Here is a 23938-nt window from a genome sequence, read left to right as displayed (position 1 = left end):
ATAGCATTTTGTAACGCGGGGGTGCGGGCGGAATGACGAGGCACAGACTCCAGCTCGCACACTCAAGCGTCACTTTAATGAGTGTATTAATCAGCGCACACACAACACAAACATGGACGTATGACACTCAAACAAAGACGAGCACGGGACACTGCATGAACACACATTAAATAGACAAACCACATAAACCCCAAGTGATGACGAGACGAGCCACAGGTGAGACTGATAATCACACACGGACACAACCACACCCACAAAGATACACAGACGTAGACGACTAGACACAGACGACATAAACACACGCCCAGCAGGGCGGGGTCGGGAGCTGTACCGTAACAGAGCCCCTCACCAAGGGCACTACCCGTCCCGGGGTGCCAACAGGACCGAACGCCCCGAACCCACACCGATGGGCGGATCCGGAGCCCTCCGCCCTGCGTCTGGGAGATGACCGCCCTCGGTGGAGAGTCCGCCACGATCAGCTCAGAACTCCCTCCCTGGGAAGACGGGGGGGGAAAGACGCCAGACACAACGGCACATTTACAAACACACACATCGGTACATGAACTACAAGCGGCACAAGAGGGAACAGGAGGTCCCCGCACGCGGCGGACGCCCCAGCAGCCCTCTCGGTGGGCGCGCGACCCGTTGCTGGACGTGGCGCAGGGTACACCTGCCACCTTTCCGTCTCCGCCCTTCGAACTCCCCCTAGGGGACCCCCGCCTCCTCTGGGTGGTTGCTCTGCCGGCCGTGTCCCGTGTGTGGGTTCCTCCACCTCCATCTCCATCACAGAGCCACCCGAACTCCCAACTCATCGGCTGCTCCGGCGTGTCGGCCCGGGAGCAGTCCATCGGGCTGCCCTCGGGGAAGGGAAGAGGCACGCCTTCTTTAGCACGCCTCTCCTCCCTCACGGTCTGTCCGGAGTAGTCCGTCGGCGTTGGGCTCTCCCTCTCCGAGTGTGATGCGCCCTCGGAGTGGTCGGACGGAGGAGGGCTTACGTCATGTTCCTCCTCCTCGCTGTGGTAAGCGGTGGGGGCGGAACACTCCGACGCAGGAGGGCTGACGTCGTCTTCCCCCTCACCGTAGTGTACGGTGGGGGCGGAGTACATCGACGGCGGGGGACTCACGTCCTCCCCGTAACACTCCGTGGGAGCAGAGGTTACTGACGGGGAGTAGCTGGCTCCACCGTCCGTCTCATCCTCTCCCGAGTCCTCACTCCCGAACTCTTCCTCAGGAGTGGTCACGCCCACCATCCCCGCATACACCACCAACGGGTCCTCCGGGGGGCGTGGAGATGACGTAGTGGGGAACCCCTGTCTGCCAGCCGCCATGGGAGTGGAGTCCCTCGTCGGGGAGCCAAATCCCAACCGCCAAGCTCGCTGGGACAGACTCCAGACTCCAGCTCGCACACTCAAGCGTCACTTTAATGAGTGTATTAATCAGCGCACACACAACACAAACACGGACGTATGACACTCAAACAAAGACGAGCACGGGACACTGCACGAACGCACATTAAATAGACAAACCACATAAACCCCAAGTGATGACGAGACGAGCCACAGGTGAGACTGATAATCACACACGGACACAACCGCACCCACAAAGATACACAGACGTAGACGACTAGACGCAGACAACATAAACACACGCCCAGTGAGGCGTGGGCGGGAGCTGTACCGTAACACATTTCTTCAGTACAGTATAATATTCTAAACGAATTACATTTTAAAAGAAGCAATTAAGTAATTATTAGTTATTAGTTAGTCCAGATAACTAAAAAGAACAATACCTAATAATAACAACAACTAAACTATAACAAAAACTAACAATAACTATATATAACAATGACATTAATGTACAATAACAGGCATTTACTATTCTGAGATAAATTCCCAAATGTCAGCCTAATTAACAAATATGTCATAATGTACAGGCAACATTTCAGCAAAGGTCAAGGAGAAACATTCATGTTTTAATAAATGGTTTAAAACATGTCACAACTTTGGAAATTGTAGCATTTGTTCATATCAATGTGATTGCCACTTTACATATGCTTGTCCATGGTAGGTCCACTCTTAGCATATTCTTAGTTCTAACTATAAACATACAATACCTCTAATTTGGTTTGTTTTTTGACAAAAATGACAACATGATATTTGTAGCATATCCTTTTATTAGAATATAAATATAAACACATCTGTTTTTTAACAGATAATATACTGTATATTGAAAGCTTTTTAATATATAATATTGCTTATCTGATGTGCTATGCTGGAGCCTCTGGGCACTAATAATTTATGCAAGATTAAGATTTAACCTTTAACATAATTTAAATGTTTTTATGGTGACTAATCTCTGAATTTGATTGACGTCCTGTAAGATCTTGCACTTTGACCTTCATATGATCTCACTGCATTACAATATCAGATTTTAGTAGAGTTTTATCTGTAAGGCTATAATCAGCACATCATGACATATGTTATTCCACATAATTTCAGGTTAACACATTAATATCCCACACAGCTAAAATAAATACCCATAAACTAACACAACAAATATAAAAATATAATATAATCTTCTCATGCTCATTTCACTTCAGAAATTGCCAAAAAAAATGACTTACAATTGTGTCCTTACCACCACCGTGCCCAGTTTGAACACTGCACCAGTCAGCAAACCCACACCCAAGCCCAGCACGATGCAGGCAGTACACGTAAACGTCCAAAGGCACTGGGCAATTGTGCAGTACATCATCAGCATGAATTTGTTACATTTGGAAATACTTCTGAAATCATTGACCTACTTAATCTAGTTGAATTCTGCACCTTTATTTTATTTACTAATCTAGTAAATAATCGAAAGACAGGAGACCTCTCCCATATGCCGCCACATCTCCACCAGTCTCAGAGAACAGAGCAATTCAAACCTTCTCCAACCTTCTAGGTTATACAGAATCATTCCAACAAAACTCATGATCAGCCAAGTTAAAAGACGCCCCCCCCCACTTAATGCAAAAGTAGACCGGAATATGAAGAGCACTTCTGAAGTATTGGTACAGCTCATTCAAATAATTTCCAAATCAGTTTAACACGAAATTAGAGCCATTTACATGTTCAGCGAGTTTGAAAATGCCATGTGTTATCTATCCACTTCAGGTTGATTATACATATTCAGCATTGTCTAGACAGTAAAGTTACTTCAGTAAAGGTAATTTGATAAAACTGTTACATTAATTATCCACACAATTTTAAAAGATGTTCTTTACCTCCAGATCCTATTGTATAGAGGTTCTTCTATACTGCTTACAAACTACCGTCTGATCTTGCTTCTAATATGTGACTCTTTGTCCCACATGGTTGTGCCATGTTTGGGTCACTCACACAGCCTGCCTTGTTCTGCCTCCACAGTACAGGCACTGGTGATTTGCATGAACATGCCTTTCAGATTGGCTATCACAATGCCAGCCAGCACTGACTGGAAATCAGAAATGAAGAAGATATATGCATATCAGCACGACTGTGAGAAAGGAGAAACTAGAGTGTGTTTATCCATCTATATATAATATATATTATGGGCCTTACATTCAGAGTATTTTACAGTTCCAGAATATTTTACAGCCTTTACATTGTTGATGCGATTCTCCATAATAGCCATACAAGCACTACGTCTCTCTGTCTGTTTACAAACCTTCTGTAGTGGCTGAAGTAGAGGACCCAGTGCCACGATCACTATCAACACCATCAAAGCTGAGATTATTCCTGCCACCTGTGAAAGCATCACAATCAGTCTAGAGAACACAGAGCTCTGCTGAGGCTACATGAAGTAACTATTAGTACCACTTTCCGTGTGTGTGTGTACTTGAGTCTTCCCCCTCTGTATTCTCCTGTATTGCTGTGCATGAGACCCACATAAAATTTTGTTGCTGACCAAAGGCTAAGAGCTCCTGTTTGAGGGAGCGGTTAGTCAGACACTGGTAGAACGTAATGATGTCTCTTAAACACTGCGCTTCCTGCATTCCAAAACTTCAAGGTGATGGGAGTCTCTGTTTTCCATCAGCTTCTCTTTATCTCTGTTCTGGCCAGTGGGGGTGACCTTTGTAAGGTCAATCAATGCACTCCCTCTTACGTCACAGAAACTTTTCACCTTGCGAAAGAGATACTATCAGATTAGCACCTCAATTCAGGACGTTTCCCCGTGTACAGCTACATGCATACAAAGACCTACTTATGCAATACACAAACACACAAAGGCATCCGGTTACTTGCAAACATATTGTTGTAGATGGACAGAATCAATAAGCAAGTTCCTTTATACATACCCGATTACCATCAATTTTGTAGCCATGTTTGTCTGCATAGACTTTAGCCACCGATACTGCCACTGCATATCACACCACTGCAGTGGAAAAACTGGAGCTCACAATGTCCCCGGAAAGTGAGCTGGAACAAACCTGTTGAACACATGTTCACACATGAACTCACAAACACATTTGTAAGATCTGGCTTTGCATTTACATACTTGTTTAAATAATACTTAAAAATCATCTTCCTTTAAAAGCAACCTTTCTGCAGCATACATCATACAATGACTCTGAAAGTGATTGCATCTTGGTTTCAATTTTACATTGTTCTTTCTTATCCTGGACCAGTGTTTTGTTTATTTAAATTGTTCCACCGATTGCATTTCAGATTGTGTCATCTGCTGAGTGACTTACAGGCATCGAAATTAATAAAAGTCATCAGTCTCCCCAAACACTCCAAACACAGGAAATGCCACAGAAAGTGTTCTCACCCCCTCTGGATGGTTTGAACAATGCTGGCACCATAACGGGATTTAGGTCCACTGCATAAGAGATCCCTGTAACAATCTACAAGAGAGAAAAGAGAAACAACTTTTTTTTAAGGATGATCTAGAAAAAACAGCTATACCACAGTGAAATGTTTTAAAGTTTTTTCATTTTTTCATATTAATTAGTAGCTGGTACATACCACAATCACTTCAATTGGTATTGGAACTTGAATCTTTTACTGAAATTTGGTGTTGACCTCTTTCACTGACATCATGGTGGCTATAGCCAGTAACCCAGCAACCAGGTCAGCCACATTGGTTTGCTTAATATTTTGAAACACATCACCCAGAGTCTGGAGGGAAATTACAGTATGTGAGCAAAGCCTACAATGTGTTCTTCTTTGGGACATTTAGGCTCCAGAAGATGTTGTAGACATTGTAAACTGTATTACTTGGTAGTTGAAACCATGACCATGAGTTTGAACAAGCTGGTTTTGAAATGTTTTTGTACTAAACTAGATGACCTGACCTGGAGTACAAACACCAGAGAACTGCTAAAGAAGACACAGCAGAGACTGGACTTTCTGAGAATCCTCAGGAAGAACCCATCCATTATCTGAACCGCTTAATCCCGCTAGTCAGGTTCACGGGGGGGCTGGAGCCAATCCCAGCATCTCCGGGCGAAGGCAGGGTACACCATGGGCAGGTCGCCAGTCCACCACATGGCCAACACACACGCACGCACACACACACACCTACGGGCAATTTAGAGTGATCAATCAACCTAACACGCATGTCTTTGGACTGTGGGAGGAAACCGGAATACCCAGAGGAAACCCACGCAGGCACAGGGAGAACATGCAAACTCCACACAGAGCAGCCCAGACCGAGACTTGAACCCAGACCGCCTTGCTGTGAGGCGACAGTGCTAACCACCACACCACCATGCCGCCCCCTCAGGAAGAACCATCTTCCCAAAAATCTACTCCATGCCTTCCATCACAGCTCTACAGAGAGCGTACTCACATACGGGCTGTGTGTGTGGTACGGCAGCTCCACATCACTAGAACAGAAAGCGCTCCATGGGGTCATCAGGTCAATGGAGAAAACGATTGGCTGTACCCTCCCCACTCTAGATCAAATTTACACCTCTCGACACCACCAAAAAGCCATAGACATTTCACAGGACTCATCGCATCGTGGGCATCGTCTCGTCCAACTGTTACCATCAGGCAGGAGATACAGGGTTATGAAAACCAAGACAAACCGCCTTAAAGTTTTTATCCCAAAGCCATTATAGCCTTAAACTCACAATAATACTGCTTTTCGGGACCGCAAAAATGTTTTTTGTTGTTTTTGTTTTTTGTTTGTTTGTTTGTTTGTGGAGTCCAACTGAAGCAACATTGGTCTAATTAAAAGCAGAACCTTTTTAAGAGAGCAGCACCTCTTACAGCTCCCTTGAGAGCATTCGTGTCCTAAACTCACAACAGGGTTTGAAACCAGCTTTTCAGTGGAATTGTAATGAGACTTTGGTAAAAAAATAGTGGGTTTTTTTTTTACATCCAGAGTAACCTACTAACAGAGAGGTGTCTAGAGATGCTGAGAAAGAAGTAGGTGAGGATTGGGAAGAAAGCAGCGTAGAGTCCATATACTGGACCAACATTCACCAGCAGAGCAGAAGCTAATCCTGTTGGAGAGAAATATTACAGTAAATGACAAACTTAAAAAGTGTATGTTTTCTATTCACAAAGCGACAATCCTGTGGTGATTCCAGATACGAAATCACTTGGAAGCCACATCTTCATTGGATACTTGAGCAGCCAATCCGTGACTGGGAAAAGCCAGTCACGGATTGGAGGAGAGTGGTCGAGATACACAGTAGTGGTGTGAAGTATGGCTCACCACCATGTACTGTAACCTGCTTTAAGGGGCAGCATAGAAAGGTTAATGTTGCCGAGAAAATTAGGACGTAAGCAGCAAGGTAAACAATCTACATTTATGTAGGAAGAATAGAGTCATATATATAAAAGTACACTGAAACTAGCTAGTTAAATACCAGGACAGGTTAAATAGTCAACTGTACCTTGTCTGCTTAAATAGTTCTCAATCTAGCTAGCATAGCTAACCAAATTAGGTGTAGTTGGTGAGTAGATATTAATTAAATAAGTCCTTAATTAAAACCCAAATAATTAATAGGTAAAATTCATTTGGCATGTCATGACCACATAGCAATTGAGGTGTCTTAATAGCTCCTAGTGTCTTCCTGAATGCATTCATTTCAGTTTCATTCATTCTCCCCATGTTCTCGCTTTTGCATGGTTTCCTGTTAATTTCCTAATTTATTTGCTTTTCCTTTTCATTTATAATAGTTCTCTTTATTTATATTACTCCTGTTATATTTTCAAATATATTACATTACCCCTGCTACCTGCAATGTCCACACTAGTCCTTCCATGTTCAATTTGCAACCACTCTCCAGGGTCTCTACTGAGCAAGCTGCCCTATTGATATAAGAAACACCTCTGAGCTGAAGAAAGTTAAGGAGGGGAAACGCCGGACTAAAGGACTAAAGCACCCTTCCTCTCAATTAGGGCAGTGTTCAGGAGCCACTGGATCAGAACCCTATGTTCAAAATTCTAAGGACTAATATCTTTAACAAAGAAATACGTTCTGCCAGTTTGTGTTGTGTTAAATGAGATGTTGTGTATTCTGAGTTGTTTCCATGGAGAAGCTTCTAATAGTCTACTGTATCTGAAATAGAGTAGACATGGAAACTTTTTTATGTTTTGGATTGGAATTTTGTCTGTTACTGTAACTTTAACACACACATCACTTTCATTTTTGTGAATATTTTTTATTGTTAGCTTTTTTTTTTAGATAAAAATGTTATATGTTATAATACTTGACTGGGTTGTGGCAAAAAGAGGTTGTTCTGTGAAGGAACATGTAACTTTTTACAGTAACTCACATCTTGTCTCCCTCTAGTGGGACTGTTGGTCTTAGAAACTTTACAGTAACTTAAAAATGATTAAAGTATTAAAGCATTATGTTACTATTCTGTTCTGCTATTTATCTGTTACTGTAACATTTGCTTTAAATTGCTTTTAAAAGAGTTAGGCTTAACAGGAAAGCAGTTTTTCACCATCATTATATGCTAAAAATAAATAATCAAATTAATAATCAAACTTTCTAAAATGCAACTGCATTTAAATTATACTATGGAAATGTTCATGTAACAGCGGACATGTATCTGTGTAAATACTAGTTTACAAGCTGTTTCTCATAACAGTCAGCCAGATATGCAAATGTGTTCAGGTCTGAAGCAGCTCTAAAGCTGGGAAGACGGAGAGGACCAAGCACAAGAACTGCTGTCCACATTTCATTATAACCACTCTTAAATGGTTTTGCTTTAATGGGCTAAATTCTGTGAGATTTCATTTTACTCTGAAAGTTACTTCCTTAATCTCTTGCCTTTCAGACTGCTGAGTTTCCTGGAATCAAAGTTTTCAAATGTACTGCACATATATATTTTGCCAACATTGATTACCTAAAAGACCAAATAAAACATAAAGTGAGTTGACCTTCATCTAAAATTATTTATGTATGAATTAAATTATGTGAATTTTACAAGTTAATGTTTCCTGTCTTTTGTCTGCAGCTGGGATTTGATGCTGTCCGGGTGTTTAAGAAAAGAAATAAAGCATTAAAGCAGATCTATATTTTAATTAAAAAGGGGAAACTGAAAGTGACAGAGGTACAGAACCACACAGCAACCTACACGTATTTATATTCAGTTTAGTCAATCACTATTATTTGATTTTCTAAGTACATTGGTGAACCAAGGTAATAGTGTTTAAAGCATAACTAAAGTCTGAACTTTGACCACAGAGAAGTTCTTGTATCCATGCGTTCTGAGTCCGGGATTTACCTACATGAATTCCTGGATGGAAACATTTGGATTTCCATTGCTGTATCAGTGAGTTATAATACATGAATGTTACAGTAACTAAATAAAACTGACATGCAAAGTAAAATCTGTGTAATCAATCTATCCTGTTGTGAATAAATTTATATATTTGAACTGCTCAAACAGGCCGATAATACAGATAAGTAGGTATATGGATAGAACTACCTGGAGTGTGTGTGTGTGTGTGTGTGTGTGTGTGTGTGTGTGTGTGTGTGTGTGTGTGTGTGTGTGTGTGTGTGTCTGTGTCTGTGTCTGTGTCTGTGTGTCTGTGAGTGAGTGTGTGTAGTTCAGTTGATGTTTCCATTGCCTGGAAAACCATGTTGCAAATGTATAACATAAATTTATGCTATTATAATTATTGTTCCACCACTTCAACACCATTTAAACATGAGAAGTAAAAAGATAAAACATTGTTTTGAAGAAATATGAAGACATTTTGGACTTTTATCTTACCTTTTCTGATTTTGCTGATTTATTAGATCCAGGGTCAAGACGTGAGGTGTATCTCAATTCAGGGGCTGCAGCCCACGAAGTGCGCATTTGTAGGCCGGTTACGTCACTGCGCCGCGGCGAGGCTGTCCCAATTCGTGGACTCCTTCTTATGCGGCCGACGAATGTAGCCTTCAAAACCCCGAAAACGAAGGATGCATCTGAGTATCCTTCGCGTCCCACCATATCCCAGGATTCATTGCTCTATGAACAATAAACAGGCGGAGTCTAGTGTACGGGCCGAAGAATTCGTTTTTAAATGTCGGTATTTTTTAAATATGGACATTTATACTGCAATGAGATGCTAAATAACATGCCAGTTATTAATGATATTGCAGGTAAACATGTGCTTTGAGTATTTACTAAAGAGTAACGTTTATAAAAATACATTGAATTTTGTTATGAAGTTATACTTCCCGCCAAACATGTGAATACATGTTCAACGCATTTTCTTTTAGGCATTTGTGGGTTATGTGATATTTGTCGGACAGCTCGCTAACACGTATGTAACGTATGAAACGGGGCAGAGCGTGGTCACGCAAACATACGTCTTGCGAAGACTAGACTGTTTCATTTAACAGCCGTGAGATGCAGCCTACCCTGCCTTCGAAGTGTGTGGCCACCGTGGGCTGCGGTCTACGCGGTCTACATAGGCTGCAGCCCCTGAATTGAGATGCAGCCATACAGGGCAAAAGCAGCCATGTTGTGTGCTATCTAATGCATTTAAACAAATATTCACTTTTGATAATACACATACTGCCATAAATATAAGCAGGGTAAAACAAATCATTCATATATGTATATATCAGAACTATGTGGCATCAGTGTGCAGTCTGATCATTTTGCATAATCATGGTTTTTAGAATGCTTCAACACATTGGATATCTGTCTGCATTTGTAAACAATTCTCACTCAAATCTGTCAAATTTTTCAAATCAATTTTTTCATCAAAACAATCTGAACATCTTTATTAACAATATGAAAGTCTTTATTTACTTCATGACAAGTGAAATGTGTAATCATGAAAAATCAATGTTCCCTTTTATCATAATACCATGACATTAATATGAAGCATTTTGCTGCATTCTTGACCCATGATGTATGTGAGTTATCTTGTCTCTCACAATAATGTGAGATTATGTATCTATAAGATTGCATTGTACACACATTAAGTTGTTTAGACTCAATTTTAACTTGTTTTCTCCCTGCTACATATTTAGTAGTTAATTAAACCAAAACATATTTAAAGTATTTTTGATTATGATTATAATGATAATAACAAATACTGTTACTGTAACATAAAAATAAGATTTAATATATTGTTATTACATTGAAGTATATATATAGTTATATATAGACACAAATACACAACAATATAGTTTTTATACAGCATTGTAACAATTATTTTAGAATTTTTTTAACAAGTGCTTTCGTTGTTTTGAAATGTCTTGAAAATTTTGGTTCGGTGAAAAATATGTTCTCTATTTAATATGATCTCATGGCATGACTTATGTCTGGTAAAGTTAAATGTTCCAGGAAGTGGGCTATTATGAATTATATATGTAGGGGGAAAAATAAAAAATAAAATAAAAAATGATCACATTGCTGTATTACTATAAAATACCACGATGTGCCAAATCATGGGACAGGAACTACTGTCACTAGACAGGAACTAGTATCACTACAGGACCCCCTGTATCAGGGTAAAGTGCAGCAATGTGGCATTCCACAAACGGCCAGAAGACGTCTGGAGGGATCTCATCCCGTCTGTATAGCCACGTGGTATCTGTAGGTACTGGATCTTGTGATGTGATCTCTATCACATCCCATAAATGCAAGATTGGGCTCACGTCAGACAAACGTGAAGGCCACATCATTTGACGGGAACCCTCCAGAATGCTTCTCGATACTGGTCACCCAGCAGTGAAACAGTGGGCACTGGCTACGATGTGTTTTGGCAAAGCAATGAACTCAACCGATACCATGAGAACACACCCCACACCAGAACTGAACCACCATCGGCATGTACAGTGTTTTGTTGACAGAGGAGATCCATGGGTTCGTGGGATCTGTGCCAAACAGAAACCATGATGTCTTGCCATGAGCACACTGGCCACTATTCAGCCTCACTCGAGATAATACCTCACAACCTCTACAGTTGTGGGCATTCCCAAGCTGTCTCCTGGGACAATGGTACTTCATAATCAACATACTATTATCACATGATGTTTTTGCATGTCAGTGTGTTTTCCTATTTGAGCTGTTAAAGATATGGGCTATTTATACTGTATATTTTACATATGTTTATGTTACACAAAACTATCCCATGAGGGCTCACAATTATTTAAACAATAACAGCCTAAGCACATGAAACATTTTAAAACATTTGAGCCTAAATTTAGGACACTATTAAAGGTAGATTTTCCCTGCATATATTTCTACTCTATGTTTAAAATAAACGTAGTGACCTGAAAATCCTGAAAACATTATTGTTATCAATATTTTGTGTATACAGGATTGCGTAACTTTACAAGATAACCAAGCTCCCCAAGCTATGTTGTCTACGAGTTATCTGAAGAAAAGATATTGTCTGTTTACTCTCCGTAGGAAGAAACCATTGCCCTTTTTTGAGCGGTCCAGAAACAATGGCATGGTTTTGCTTAGCTTGCAAGCCCATGAATAGCCTAAAAATGAAAAAGATATTTTGTGTAAAGTAATGACTAGTTGTACTAAAATCAAATTCAGAGTCTATGACTAAAACCAAGTTACTAACAGTTGAATGAGGTATGTTGGTCAAAATGTAGGTTGCTATATAAAATAATTAATGCATTAATTTATTTGTTAATTCTAAAGGCTTACCAAGTGCTGGTTATCATAGGTCTCAATGAAGTCGTCATCTTCAATGAATGGTGGTGGCTCCTTGTCATCTTGCATCTGTGAAATCTGGATGACAGTCAGGAAATCAGCCTCAGACGTATAATAACCACGCTGGTAACCAAGGATTATGGTAAATTACAGTCACTCTAACTAATGCATTTTCATGAAACGGAATAGAGTATGTGTCTAACTGCAGTTGGAAAAGGACTCGATTAGCAGTAGTAACTTGTTACACGAGGGTCAGAAAGCTACAACATGCACAAGCATCTGTTTGTGGTTTTACTTCATCAGAAATAGTGATGACTCCAGGAACCGCTGGGGTCAAATAAACAAACAAAGAATGACTGGTGTCAAAAAAAGACAAAAAGTCTGATGTCTGTTGACAAAACATAACCAGGCTACTTGGAATCTGATCCTGGATTCTTGTTATCTTGTAAATTCACAACAGCAAAGATATTGTGTGTTGATCAGTAACTCCAGTTTGTGTGGAAAAATTTGTTGTGCACTGTATTTATGCATTCTGAAAATGTTTATAGATGAGGGTAGTGTTCTCTCAACTCTTACTAACGGTTTTGGGTTTGGAATGGGTTTAGGATTCACCTGCTATGTCTTTGTAGTTATGGGTAGGTATAGGTAGGTTAGGGGCCTTGCTCACCTAGGTGTTAAGGGCCTTGCTCACCTAAGTGTTAGACTTTTTAAAAGTCACCCAACGTAAAACAACTTCCTTCACACCAGTATGGTGCATCTTGACCACCTCCAACTCAAACTTCTTAGTTTTTAAAATGTATTATTTGAACTAACTTCAGTCTAATATTGGCAGTATCACCTACCTTATCTGCAAATGGATCATCTAAGTTCTCACTGGTTTCCATTTTAATATAGAGAATGGCATCATGAACTGAGATGAAGAGCATGCCTCGTGTGACCATTTCATCAAAGAAGCCCATGGTCTCCATCTTCATTATAATTTCATCTGTAACATGAAGAGATCATGAAGAACCTTATAAATCATTTGAAGGAAATATAGTCTTCTCTAGAAGTGTAGGTCTTTGAAATGTTGCTTAAGGTCAGTTAATACTATGAACTTTTCTTGTTTTAAAATCCATTTTGTACAACAAAATGCAGCACACATTTTAGAACAAGATGGCTTTCAAAAGGGGCAATTCTACACATTTCATTATTACTATGTGTGCTATGACAAGCCATACCATCACAGCCTGCGAGATAGACACTGACTCCAATTCGTACAAATTCCTTTACAATCTGTGAAGAATAAAAAGCAAATGATGAATCAAGAACTGACAGAGCTATGATTGATTTATTACTATAAACAACAACTGAACCTTTAAGCTCTGGAACACAGTGAACACAGTGTACTGAGCACAGTGTAACTGGCATAACCATGCTATGTCTCATAATCAAGTTTGTGCATAATTCAATACTTTTACCTAAGAAGCAAGATTTCAGCATCAAAGTATAAAATGAAATACCTAAGTATGTATTCATTTCTTAAATCTCAGATGGTGCAACTAAACCTTTTCACTTGTATATTGTGTGTACCTGTGGGGGTTTTTTTTATAAAACACTGTGGATGTCTGTAGGATTACCATAAATTTAATTGGTTGGACAAAAGTTGACAACCCATGCACCATGTGCGTTGGGTTTTTACACATCAGTTCAGGCAGAATTAGAGAAGAGTTCAAACTAGAATTAGGACACACCAATTTGAGGGACTTCACAGCCATCACGTCCAGGAAGGAGACAGCAGAGAGGTCCATCACGAAGCTGTGGATGTTGACTTTGGGGACTTCCACATTGACAGGAAGCTCAGAGGTCCAGTCTACCTGCACATCTGATTCTGTGGTTGGAGAGGCTCCGCCCTCTACATCTTGCTGGAATTCCGCTTCCTGTTCCCTCTCAAAGGCTTCATTGTCCACACCCAAGGGCTCCACTGGCACTAACCCGTTCTGCAGCAGACATTGTGATAGTAGGGGCAGAAGATTGGAGGGTTACATGGGGTTGGCAGTCATCATAATGTTGTCAGTTCAGTATCGTTGTGTTAGTTATGCTTTAAACACTATTACCTTGGTTCACCAATGTAATTAGAAAATCAAATAATAGTGATTGACTAAACTGAATATAAATACGTGTAGGGTGCTGTGTGGTTCTGTACCTCTGTCACTTTCAGTTTCCCCTTTTTAATTAATCTGTAGATCTGCTTTAATGCTTTATTTCTTTTCTTAAACACCCGCACAGCATCAAATCCCAGCTGCAGACAAAAGACAGGAAACATTAACTTGTAAAATTCACATAATTTAATTCATACATAAATAATTTTAGATGAAGGTCAACTCACTTTATGTTTTATTTGGTCTTTTAGGTAATCGATGTTGGCAAAATATATAGGTGCAGTGCATTTGAAAACTTTGATTCCAGGAAACTCAGCAGTCTGAAAGGCAAGAGATTAAGGAAGTAACTTTCAGAGTAAAATGAAATCTCACCGAATTTAGCCCATTAAAGCAAAACCATTTAAGAGTGGTTATAATGAAATGTGGACAGCGGTTCTTGTTTTTCTTACAGTTTTGTAGTTCTTCATATTCTTGTAGATGTCTGTGCTAGGTACATTTCCAAGGGATGAACATTTGGGGCTAGAGACATTGTTGGATATGACAAATCATGACACCATGCATGGAAAAAAACCTGATGCATACTTTATTTTCCCACTGTTTTGAATTTCCACTTAGTTACATGTTATATTATAGTAATTATATTTAATATATCTGAAAAATGTTGCATTGTCAAAATGTCATTTAAAGGTGCCAAGGATACTTACAATTGTGTCCTGAGCACCACAGTGACCAGTTCAAACACGACACCAGTGAGCAAACCTATATCCAGTCCCAGGAAGATGCAACAGATGAAGGTAACCACCCATATTAACTGTGGGGAAAGAGAACAGCTCTCATTAGGTCAGCTCTGATAACCTAACGGTTGAATCGTAGAGATTCTCCTTTTATTAATCAAATTTTTAAAATCTGCTTTTTCTGCATAAATAACAATGAAGCTGTATAGAACATATGACAGTGACATAGGCCAACATCACATTTGAAATCATTAATAAACCAATATAATTTGCCATGGATGATGTCACCGACTAATACATTCACTCTGATACACATATTAATTCTACGGTCTTGATTGTTATGTTTAGTGTTTTATGTCTGGGAGGTGTGAAGACTTACACAGTCCGCCTTGTTTTTCCTCCACAATATGGGCACGTCGTGCACCTGCATGAACATGCCTTTCAGGTTTGCCACTACAATGGCCCCCAGCACTGACTACAGGGCCAAAGAGAGGAGAGAAGAGTTACTGTTTAGGTACATAACTAGCACATTGTAGGTTTTCTAAAGCTGCACTACAATTACAGCTTTTTTCTTATGTGTCTACACTTATATCTGACCGTTGTGGTTTTTGATTGTGCTATTGCATTTGTCTCCTGTCTAGGCTGTCCCTCAATGTCTTCTTATTTGGACATTTTGTATGGCTTTGTGGAATTCACAGAGAAGTATTCATTTACTCTTCTGAAGCACTTTTACAAACCTTCTGTAGTGGCTGAAGTAGAGGGCCCAGTGCCACGATCACTATCAACACCATCAAAGCTGAGATTATTCCTGCCACCTGTGAAAGCATCACAATCAGTCTAGAGAACACAGAGCTCTGCAGAGGCTACATGAAGTACTATTAGTACCTCTTTCCGTGTGTGTGTGTGTGTGTGTGTGTGTGTGTGTGTGTGTGTGTGTGTGTGCGAGATTGTGCGAGATTGTGTGAGTGTGTATGTGTGTATGTGTATGTACCTGAGTTTTCCCCCCTGTACTCTCCTGTATTGCTGTTCGTGATAGTGCAGTGGTGGCAACGAACCCTGAGAAAGCCCCACAGAAAATGTTGCTGATACCGAAGGCTAAGAGCTCCTGTTGGACAAGAGGGAAAGGTCAGTTCGAAATCTTTGGTCTACATTCCAGGGCTTCAGCGTTATGGGAGTCTGTTTTCCACCAGTCTCTCTATCTCTGTTCTAGCCGGGGACGGTGACCTAGGTACGGTCAGTCCGTATACTCCCTCAAATACATGGCAAAGACAGAAAGTTCCTTTCAGTTTGAGTTCACAGGTAGTGTTCAGTCATGCACACGTACCTGATTTCCATCAACTGTGAGTTCATGTTTAGCTGCATAGACTTTAGCCACTGATATTGCTATGGCATAAGATACCACACCCGTGGAAAAACTGGAACCTGCAATACTGCTAAAAAGCGATGCATCGGGGGCTTGGGGTGGAATAAATCTGTTGAACACACACACACACACACACACACACACACACACACACACACACACTTACATAATGTGTTCTCATTGTTTAGATTTTGCATTATCAAAACACCTTTGTCAAAACACCTTTGTCCAATTTTTAACTGTTTCAAGGTTTGAGGTTTGAGGACAATTCTACATTTTCTTTCTGACTAACATTTCCATCCCTCATGTCATGTTTATTAATTTCACACATTTACACATTATGCCACATGAATTGCTCTCACCCTCTAGGAATATTGTTGACAATGCCAGCACCGTAACGGGTATTGAGGCTCAATGCATAAGACACCCCGGCATCGATGATGGTCTGTTAAAGTGAGTCAAACACAGACCTTAAGTGTGTCTTACAACTTAAGCTTAAAGCAAGGTATTGGTATAATGTTTTCTTCACATGCCAAGATTAGGTAAATGACACTGAGCAGGAGAATAAAGCAGATACATACCACAAAGACTTCAATGGGGATAGGCACCGGAAGCTTCTTCTGAAATTTGGTATTTATTTCTTTTACAACCATCACCACAATGATGGTCAGCACCGCAGCAACGAAGTCCACCATGTTGGTTTGCTTAATATTTTTGAAAACGTCACCAATAGTCTAAAAGGAAATTTCATTAACTGCGATGAGTGCAACAGCTTCTCAAAATGTAATACTTTACAGCTTGGATAAATGTTTATCAGAAACAGAAAAGTCAGTAGTTTGTGCAATGATCTTACAATAGTCATGGTTATTGAATAAATTAATTAATGGAAAGCAATAACAACCTTTAAAGATTATTCATTTTAACACGTGGTCATGTAAGATGATCTGAACCACACTACACTTCCCAAAGTCCCAAGGGAGTCTGTCCCACACTCAACCATTACCCAACCCTACGACTGTCTGACATTCATCCTGCCCGGCATGTTAAACGTTCTCCTTATTCGTTGTTACGCCACCTATAAAGACTCTGTTTCTTTACGTATTGTCTGTTAGTTGTGATTTCCCCTTTTGTTATCTCCTTTCATTTGTTTTTAATCTGTGCACGGTACCCCTCCCTGTTGGACATCTCACAGTGAAGGAGCACCAGATCTATCTCTGGCATGGGTCACTTTTCACAATGCAGAACAGTCAGCCAATCGATACCGTTTAAACTAAGTGTTTATATGAGAGATCTTAACCAACACCCTATGATGTTCAAACAAAAGCGCACCAGTTATATTGGTGGTGTCATGAAACTCACATAAAAGAGAGACAGGATACCATTGTAGTTGCCAACTGGAACATTAAAGATTATTTTGAGCTGGGAGACGACTACTTGTAAAGCTGCTGCAGTTGTGAAGCCTCCCACCAGTGGGTCAGACAGGTAGCGCACAAGCCAGCCTATTTGAGCCACACCCATGCAAAACTGGGAAACAATGAACAATTGTTTAATCACAGAGGGACACAGTGCTTCAATATCCCAAACATACATTTCAAAATAAAGGGGTCCATAAGGCCTCCATTCGGGATGATCTGAATAATTCGTATTGTGGAGGGTGCTCACTAAAATTTCAGCCATACCTGAAACACTCCGATCAGCACAGTCATGGATATGGCTATTGAGAGTCTCTCTGCGTCCCTCGCTGTGACATTCACCACCATCGCAACTGTACCGTTCAGACTTGTTGAATTCCCAGGGACCATGAAATTAGTATCGGGTGCAAGTTGTAGCACCACGGCACCGACCATCAGACACGTGACCGGAAATGGACCTGCACGGGATCAGACAGAGAAGAGACGAGGATCATTCCTCTCCGTCTTTGATCATTTCAGATGTACTGAAGGTTCAAAAACGGATCATCCGAGCCTTCTTAACAGAGGTGTCAATTCCAGGTTCAGAAAGTAAAAGTCCCCACCAGGATTTCGCTCAGGCTTCCTGGATAGTTTTGATTCCACTAACTTTACATGGATTGCACTAATTAGAAAATCTAGCAAGCTTGAGCAAAATCCTGGTGAGGACTTTTACTTTCTGAACCTGGAATTGACACCTCTGCTTCTTAAATTTAGAATTATCAAGTGCAAAGACCAAACCTACCAACAGACAGGTGTCTGGAGGTACCAAGAATGAAGTAGGGTAGGATTGGGAAGAAAGCAGCGTAGAGTCCATATACTGGCCCAACTCCCACCAGCAGGGAGTAAGCCAAACCTGCAAAAAAGAACAGGGAAATGAATAAATACCTTTTGTGCAATGCAGTAAAAAACAGAACATAGATTTAATCACTGAGCAATGCTAACCTTGTAATGCGCAGACCATTCCAGTTGTGATTCCGGCTACAATATCACCAGGAAGCCATTGCCTAAGTTGATATATTGGAAGCCATCCGAGGATTGGAAAAAATTTCCTAATTATATTCCATAGTCGTTTAGTCGAACACCTGTAATGAGTTTACATCAACTTTACATGAACATGAATCTGCCAGTGCTCACATATACACAGCTGTGGCGTTTAGCAGTGAAAAACATGGTGATTTTTTTTCTTTTCTCTAAATGAGGTTAAATGAAATAATTATGGCCTTGAGTATCCTGGAGATTTTAAAAGATACTCACTTGTAGGAATCGCCGATTCTCTCTTTAAAACTCTTGGGCTCTGGTATTTGTCTCTCGTTGACATGCTCAAAGGCACGTATGGAGTAAATGGGTCGTGAAACGCAGTATTGGTTCTGGACATCCATTGTGAATGGTGACCTAAGATTGGATGTCAAAACTTCTCATGTTAGTGGTGAGTTTTAGCTTTAGAAATACCCAACAAGGTCACAGCTCTTTCCACAGATGGGCAGAATGGACAGTAACCACGTCACAACTTTTTCATAACACTTTGTGGGCAGAATAATCTAGGAGTCAAAAAGGACACAAGATAAAACAAATCTCTCTGAGACTCAAAAACCCATTTAGGTTTAATCCTTTCTTTCATTACAAATCAATAAACACATGTAATAGGTCACATCAAATAGTAACAGGCCGAGTGATCTACTCCTGAAATAAAACAGCACCAGGACCCTAGGGTCTACCTTCAACTTGAATGAACGCTCAAAATGAGGGGCCGACAGCACCAATTTATATTACAACCTAATTATCGTTGCTCAGTAATCTTAAAATCAATCATTAAATAAAACCAAATGAGGTATAACATCAGGGTAGTCTTACGACAACACAAGCAAAACAGAAACCCTCCAGAAACTCGCTTCACAAGAAAGCACCTCTTCCCTGTGTTCCTAACAAATTACAAACAAGTGGAAAGGCAAAAAATATTCCATCCACTACATACAGTACACCACAGTATAACTCACGGCTCCATCTAAGAACCAGTGTTTCGAAGTATTAGCCTACTCAAGGCCTGTCATAACATCCTTTTAAGCTGGTCCATCATTGTAAAATTGCTGATATCAGACATAATTTTGTATATGATTTTAGCATGCTATCCAAGGAATGTATGAGAGAGAAATATTCTCAGATCTGCAGAAATAGGCAAATGCAAAAATGAAACAAGTTTTTTTAAAACTCATTAAATCAGACACTTCCTCATCCCATCAGCAAAAAAGACCTTGTGCCATTTTACACCAGTCCCTCTCTGGTCAATAGACAATCACTGTCCCAGGTCTCTACTGTACAAGCTGAGCTGAAGAACGCCATGGAGAAGTATAATGCAGAGCATCAAGGTGAATAAGGATGTTTGTCTTCTGAAAAACACACTCTTCATTTCATAAGAGGAATGTACAGACGTGACAAGATCAGAGCCAAGTTCATCAAGCCTGTGTATGGCATCTAGGGTAAAATGGCTATGTATAATTATCCTGAGCCACTATTACTCCTTTGTTATGGTCATTAATGTATTTGTTCTTTTTCATGTGTCAATGTAGTTCTTAATACAGTACAACAATCACAATTACAGCATAAAACATTTGATCAGAATATTCAAACATTTAGAAGCCTTACCTATACATTTAAGTTTGAACTTCTCGCATTAGTTTGAAAGTGCAGAAAGCAAATGTAGATCACCCATATTTTTACTTTCATGTGGTATATGTAGCTTCCCTTTCTTCTTCTCCTCCTTCTCCTTCTTCTTTCTCTCTCTCAGTCTCTTTCTAAGCAAGACCTGTGTCCCCGTCTTTAACCTTTATTTATAAGCATGCTGACATGTGGGAGGTGTATCATGGATGTAATGGTGGTGGCATCTCGAGATGGTAACACTGTGGAACCCATTGTGTACCTGTCACTCTTTCGGTCTCTAACCTTGTGTAGGGTTATTTTACGTTATCGATGAAAATAATGACCACTGCTTTTACTTTTTGCTTGTATTGGGTCACATTATATTTCAAAAGTGTACAGTTATACCAGAAGAGTATGTGAATGAAATATTGGCATATTTCCATGTAAAAGTTGAGCTTTCTGTGTTACTGTGTTGTCTATGGCTGTATAAAACAAAGCTCAATTCTGCTATCATAAGTGTTTCTGTCAAGTAACATTTAGGAGAGTGTCATCATTATTATAGTGATGTTTCTGCTAAGACAATATTTTAAACAATTTACAAGCAGGAAACAATTTAGAAGTACACAGCCAGTATTTAGAAGTATATCTGTATAGTATTTGTATGCTATAATGGCTTGGGTTATCTAGTTCAATTTCCTAGTAGGGCAGCTAGCTGGGTTGCGTGTGTCTAGAACAGTTTCCTAGTATGTGTGTTTTGCTCTGTAATTCTATTTTTAAAGCAGTTTATGTTGTGGGTAAGCTGTTCCAATGAGGAAATGCTAAAACACAAACAGTATACAAGCTGTAATAATAAAGCATTTTTCCATTGTCTGAACCTCATACCAAGCAATGAATTATCTGAATTTAAGACATACTGGCATGCTTAGAATGTCACAAAATGGCTCCATTTATGTACACTGATCACTTACTTACCTTTATTTATTAGAAACACCTGTACAGTCAGATTGACTGCAGTCTGTAACTGATACTTATATAATGCACATATCGGTGTAGACTATCTAATAAAGTCGTTAGTGAGTATAAGTACCAGGTATACGTTTCTTGACTAGTGCATTTGATTTAATATATGCAGTAATTGTGTGTGTTAAGGGACAAGGATTTTGTGAAGCTCTTCTTATCTTTAACACTTTAACAGCATTTTTTTTCTGTGAAACTCTAATTGGTATAAATGTGCACTGTAACCACAAAATCTCAGAATTCCAATAGAATGCTGTACGAATGTTCCAAAAACTGAAAGTGACCACAGGACAAAGCATTAATGCCTTATATGTCAACATGGTGGCTATGTGGGTATGATACCTTCTTCGTACTGGTTTGACTGTCTACAGCCCCTTTTCACTGAATGTACAATTTCCATCACAAACCATACACAGAATGACTGGTGATTTATCTGGAGCTACCAAGAACGGAAACTGTTTGATCAATCTCCCTCAAAAACACTACTAAATGTTTTACTAAATATTAAAGTATCAGCAAGTAATTACTGCTACATAACTATTATGCACATCTCTATCTAATGATAATAAATAACTGTAGTTTGTGTGTTATGTCCAAAGCTTATTGTATCTATAATGATGGTAGTTTCAATAAACATGAAAAATACTAATTATGGTTATACCAACAGTTTTAGCTAATCTGTTATTAATTTGCTGACATGTAGACGTTTTATTATGGGAATAACACAAATTCTACAAATTTCTCCCCTTAGGAGGCTAAATACAAGGACAGGCTAATGCACACAGGGCTATAAAGGGGCCTAAGTTTTAGCTAATCTGTTATTAATTTGCTGACATGTAGACGTTTTATTATGGGAATAACACAAATTCTACAAATTTCTCCCCTTAGGAGGCTAAATACAAGGACAGGCTAATGCACACAGGGCTATAAAGGGGCCTAAGGGCCCGGCTCTAATCATCTTAAATTCTGCTATTTTTCAGCACCTCAGAAGCATCTCAAAAACTTGTCTATGTAAACAGACAAATTAGATTCTAGAAATCTTTCTCTGAGAAGCTTGTCTGTGTCATGAACAGCCCCGCCCCCACCTGTCACGTCTACCTTGTTGTTTATTTTACCTTGTGCTATCTGTCAATCTTGGTCCCTCATAGCATTCTGTAACCCCGCCCCTCATTTGTATTTGGTTTTTCTGTGTTTGGTTTTCTTTGGTATGTCTGGTATTTAAACCCTGTTTTGGTTCATTGTGTCACTGGATATTGTGAAGGTTGTTCCTGGTTGATTTTCATGAATTTCTGGATGTGAGGCCTGTTTCAATTTATTGTTGGTGTGTTCAAAGTCAAAGTCAAAGTCAAATTTATTTATATAGCGCTTTTCACAACACATGTTGTCACAAAGCAGTTTTACAATCGCATGGGTCCAGATCCCTAATGAGCAAGCCAAAGGCGATAGTGGCAAGGAAAAACTCCCTATGATGGTGGGGATTAGGAAGAAACCTCGGGAGGACCAAGACTCAAAAGGGAACCCATCTTCCATTGGGCGGCCCGTTAGCACAAGTCCGTGGTGTGCAGGATGATTCTACAGATAAAGTTAGCATCAGCACATCCTCTTGCGGAAGTGGCACATCCAACCCCGGCATCAGTACATCCAACGGCAATCCAGACCATCTCCCAGGTGCTTGTAGGTGCTTGCATGCAATCGTCTTGAGTAGAAGCATGCAAAAAGATATACAATGTTCCTAATGGTTGTTTTGTCTTAGTGTTCATCTGGACTCTTGTTGTTGATATAGGTGATCTTTATGTCTGTCATCATTTTGTTTTGTGTTACTATGGATATACGTGCTGGCTTTTTGAAACTGGACTGTGACCCCAACTCTGATTTAGGATTTGCATTTAATTATCACTCTACTGTACTCTAGACTGCCACATCGCTCCATGATGCCCCAGCATCACAGAATGACCAGTCAAAGAAGGACACACGCTGGGACGAGCGAGGTTTCAAAAATCCAGCACGTATATCCATAGTAACACACAAAAAAATGATGACTTAAAGATCACCTAATATCAACAATAAGGACATATGCAGAGTCCTAATAAACACAAAGACAAAACAACCACTAGGAACACACCAACAATAATCTTGAAACAGGCCTCACATCCAGCAAATCAACCAGGAACAATCTTCACAATATCCAGTGACACAATGGACCAATACAAGGTTTAAACACCAGACATGCCAAAGAAATCCAACAAGGAACACCAAATACAAATGAGGGGCGGGGTTACAGAATGCTAGATAGAATGCTAGAATGCTAGATACAGACTGACAGATAGCACAAGGTAAAATAAACAAAGATACATTTGACAGGTGGGGGCGGGGCTGTTCATGAAAGTCTAAGACATAAGCTGTGCAGCCAGTTGCAAGCATTTCACTGCAAGTTGGAATGCTTACACAGAAACTGAAACAAAGGAGATGCCGACAGTAGGCAGAAATGC

The 23938-nt window shown here is 40.0% G+C and overlaps 1 protein-coding gene and 1 pseudogene across 1 annotated transcript; both read right to left on the bottom strand.

Annotated features, from left to right (window-relative positions):
* Window positions 1–2156: 2156 nt before the first annotated feature.
* Window positions 2157–5401, bottom strand: LOC143513743 (pendrin-like; annotated as a pseudogene).
* A 5137-nt stretch (window positions 5402–10538) lies between these two features.
* slc26a4 (solute carrier family 26 member 4) lies at window positions 10539–20590 on the bottom strand. The gene is made up of 21 exons (XM_077004971.1): window positions 20439–20590; window positions 19053–19190; window positions 18741–18880; window positions 18541–18651; window positions 18027–18217; window positions 17707–17871; window positions 16929–17081; window positions 16710–16792; window positions 16309–16456; window positions 15976–16089; window positions 15722–15799; window positions 15364–15459; window positions 14955–15061; window positions 14700–14769; window positions 14478–14570; window positions 14295–14390; window positions 13843–14088; window positions 13330–13384; window positions 12952–13094; window positions 12104–12187; window positions 10539–11928 (listed from the first exon to the last, which is right to left on the bottom strand). Exons 1-21 carry the CDS (start codon window positions 20444–20446, stop codon window positions 11905–11907), a joined length of 2343 nt encoding a protein of 780 aa, XP_076861086.1. The 5' UTR covers window positions 20447–20590; the 3' UTR covers window positions 10539–11904.
* Window positions 20591–23938: the final 3348 nt, after the last annotated feature.

Source organism: Brachyhypopomus gauderio, chromosome 5 (genome assembly GCF_052324685.1).
Source record: "Brachyhypopomus gauderio isolate BG-103 chromosome 5, BGAUD_0.2, whole genome shotgun sequence".
In the NCBI taxonomy this organism is placed as follows: Eukaryota; Metazoa; Chordata; class Actinopteri; order Gymnotiformes; family Hypopomidae; genus Brachyhypopomus; species Brachyhypopomus gauderio.
Note: the sequence above shows the minus strand (reverse complement) of the source record. Positions and strands in the feature narration are given on the sequence as shown.

Coding starts and splice junctions, on each gene's coding strand:
- slc26a4 (XM_077004971.1), bottom strand. Junction 16,793..16,928: donor TCCCCATTGAAGTCTTTGTG/GTATGTATCTGC, acceptor TCACTTTAACAG/ACCATCATCGATGCCGGGGT. Junction 15,460..15,721: donor TACTTCAGCCACTACAGAAG/GTTTGTAAAAGT, acceptor TTGGCCCTGTAG/TCAGTGCTGGGGGCCATTGT.